At 61.7% G+C, this 2,054-nt stretch overlaps 1 protein-coding gene across 1 annotated transcript; it reads left to right on the forward strand.

Moving 5' to 3' along the window:
- Positions 1-2: 2 nt before the first annotated feature.
- Positions 3-1,822, forward strand: OLFML3 (olfactomedin-like 3). The gene is made up of 3 exons (XM_010133500.1): positions 3-305; positions 757-1,545; positions 1,600-1,822. The coding sequence occupies exons 1-2, from the start codon at positions 98-100 to the stop codon at positions 1,539-1,541; spliced, it is 993 nt and encodes a 330-aa protein (XP_010131802.1). The 5' UTR covers positions 3-97; the 3' UTR covers positions 1,542-1,545; positions 1,600-1,822.
- Positions 1,823-2,054: the final 232 nt, after the last annotated feature.

Raw genomic sequence — 2,054 nt, forward strand, 5'->3', positions numbered from 1 at the left:
GTCCCCTTGACTGCCACAGGAGAGGATTTCACAGTGGCATGACCAGAGCAGCCGTTACTCCACGGAGCTGCGGGACTTCAAGAACCAGGTGCTGGGGATGCTTGAGACAGCAGAGAAGGAGCGGGAGGCGATGCGGTCAGAGGCAGAGAGTGCAGCGGTGCGTGTGGACCGGCTGGAGCGTGAGGTGGACTACCTGGAGACACAGAACCCTGCGCCGCCCTGCGTGGAGGTGGACGAGACACTGATGGAGAAGCAGGTGGCCACAGCCAAGCAGAGGAAGAATGAGAAATACACCAAGCTGACAGGTGAGGGGCTGCCATGGCTCCCTGGGCAGATGGTTCTGGGTGAGGGGTTACCCTGGGCCTTTCCAGCCCACCTAGGTCCAAGTCTCCCCCGGCCATGCGCCATGGTGTTACGTCCCAGCACAGCACTTCTCTGGTGTCTCTGGCACAAAATCCTGCATCCCCACAGCTGCCTGGGAGCCACATCCAAGCACCAGGCCAGAGCCTTGGGCTTCTCCAAAGCCCTTGGGGTGGGGCTGGGGTGAGGGTCGCCTCCCCTGCTGGGGCACAGGTGCATGAGGGGACTTCTCAATGCCACCAGGGACGGCACTGCGACCACCGTGGCAGGTTGGCAAGGCAGTTGCCTGCGGGCTGGGGTGGGATGCAGAGGGAGCTGTGTGACACGCAGGGTGGGAGCAGTCCAGCTGCAAGGCTGGGTGGCTTCCGGGCGTTCACGGCTGCCCCACTCCCACAGACTGCAGCGACACCATCGCAAATGTCAGAGCCATGAAGATCCTGAAGCGTTTTGGCAGCACCTTGGGGCTCTGGACCAAGGATGCCGCAGGGAATTCCGAGAAGATCTATGTCTTCGATGGCACTGCCAACGACACAGTGTATGTCTTTCCCCGCATGCGGGAGTTCACCCTCTTCTCTGCCACCCGCAAGGCCGCCCGCATCAAGCTGCCCTACCCCTGGGTGGGGACTGGGCACCTCGTCTATGACGGGCACCTCTATTACATCCGCCAGCAGGGCCCCTTCCAGGTGATTAAGTTCAACCTGGCCAACAAGACAGTGGTGGACAGCTCGGTGTTCCCTGCCGAGGAGCAGATCCCTGTCTTCGGGCTCTCCCCCTTCACCTACATCGAGTTGGCGGCAGATGAGGAGGGGCTCTGGGCCATCTACGCCACCAAAGAGGATGAGAAGAACATATGCTTGGCCAAGCTGGACCCCACCTCGCTGGACATCGAGCAGATGTGGGACACGCCGTGCCCACGGGAGAATGCTGAGGGTGCCTTCGTGGTGTGTGGGGCACTGCATGTGGTCTACAACACCCGCCTGCCCAGCCGCTCCCGCGTGCAGTGTGTCTTCGACGTCAGCGGCACATTGGCCCCTGAGGACGCCTCCCTCGTCTACTTCCCCAAGCGCTACGGCTCCCACTCCAGCATGAAGTACAGCCCCCGGGAGAGGCAGATCTACGCCTGGGATGATGGCTACCAGATCATCTACCGCATGGAGATGAAGAAGAAGCTGGAGGTCTGAGGGGGCCACAGCAGGACATCCCCACACACCCAGCCACTCCCATCCTGGGCAAGTGCAGCCCTGCCCATCCCACCCCATGGAACACAGCTGGCCCCGGCATGGGACAGCATCTCTGCCCCATCTCCCATCACTGTGAAACGATGAAATGCTGGACCCTCGTCCCCGGCCACCCCCCACCCTCCAGTGCCAGGTGTCCCTGCCCAGGACCACCCTGCAGAAACCTGGACTAATTTAATGAGATTTTCTTCTCTGTGATATAATGAATAAATACCATGCAGCGAGCTGCAGCCACCTGCTTGGGGGGAACGTGGGGCACTGGGTCCAGGCTGCCGGAGCCAGAAGTTCCACTTTGCCCCAGAGCCACCCCAAAAGCCAATTCCGAAGGGTGGGGTGTCCATGCAGGGCTGGCCGGAGCAGCGAGCACAGCCACCTCCTTGGGCCGGGGGTGTGGGCTGGGGGTTTGGGCAGGGATTTATGGTGGGGCTTCAGGTAGGCTCCTGCTGCAGCAAGGGG

Source organism: Buceros rhinoceros, unplaced genomic scaffold (assembly GCF_000710305.1).
Source record: "Buceros rhinoceros silvestris isolate BGI_N320 unplaced genomic scaffold, ASM71030v1 scaffold30563, whole genome shotgun sequence".
NCBI lineage: Eukaryota > Metazoa > Chordata > Aves > Bucerotiformes > Bucerotidae > Buceros > Buceros rhinoceros.

Bases quoted from the DNA above. Each gene is read 5' to 3' on its own strand.
- OLFML3 (XM_010133500.1), top strand. From the start codon at position 98: ATGCTTGAGACAGCAGAGAAGGAGCGGGAGGCGATGCGGTCAGAGGCA. The intron at 306-756 runs GTGAGGGGCTGC...CCACTCCCACAG, and splicing joins GAAATACACCAAGCTGACAG to ACTGCAGCGACACCATCGCA.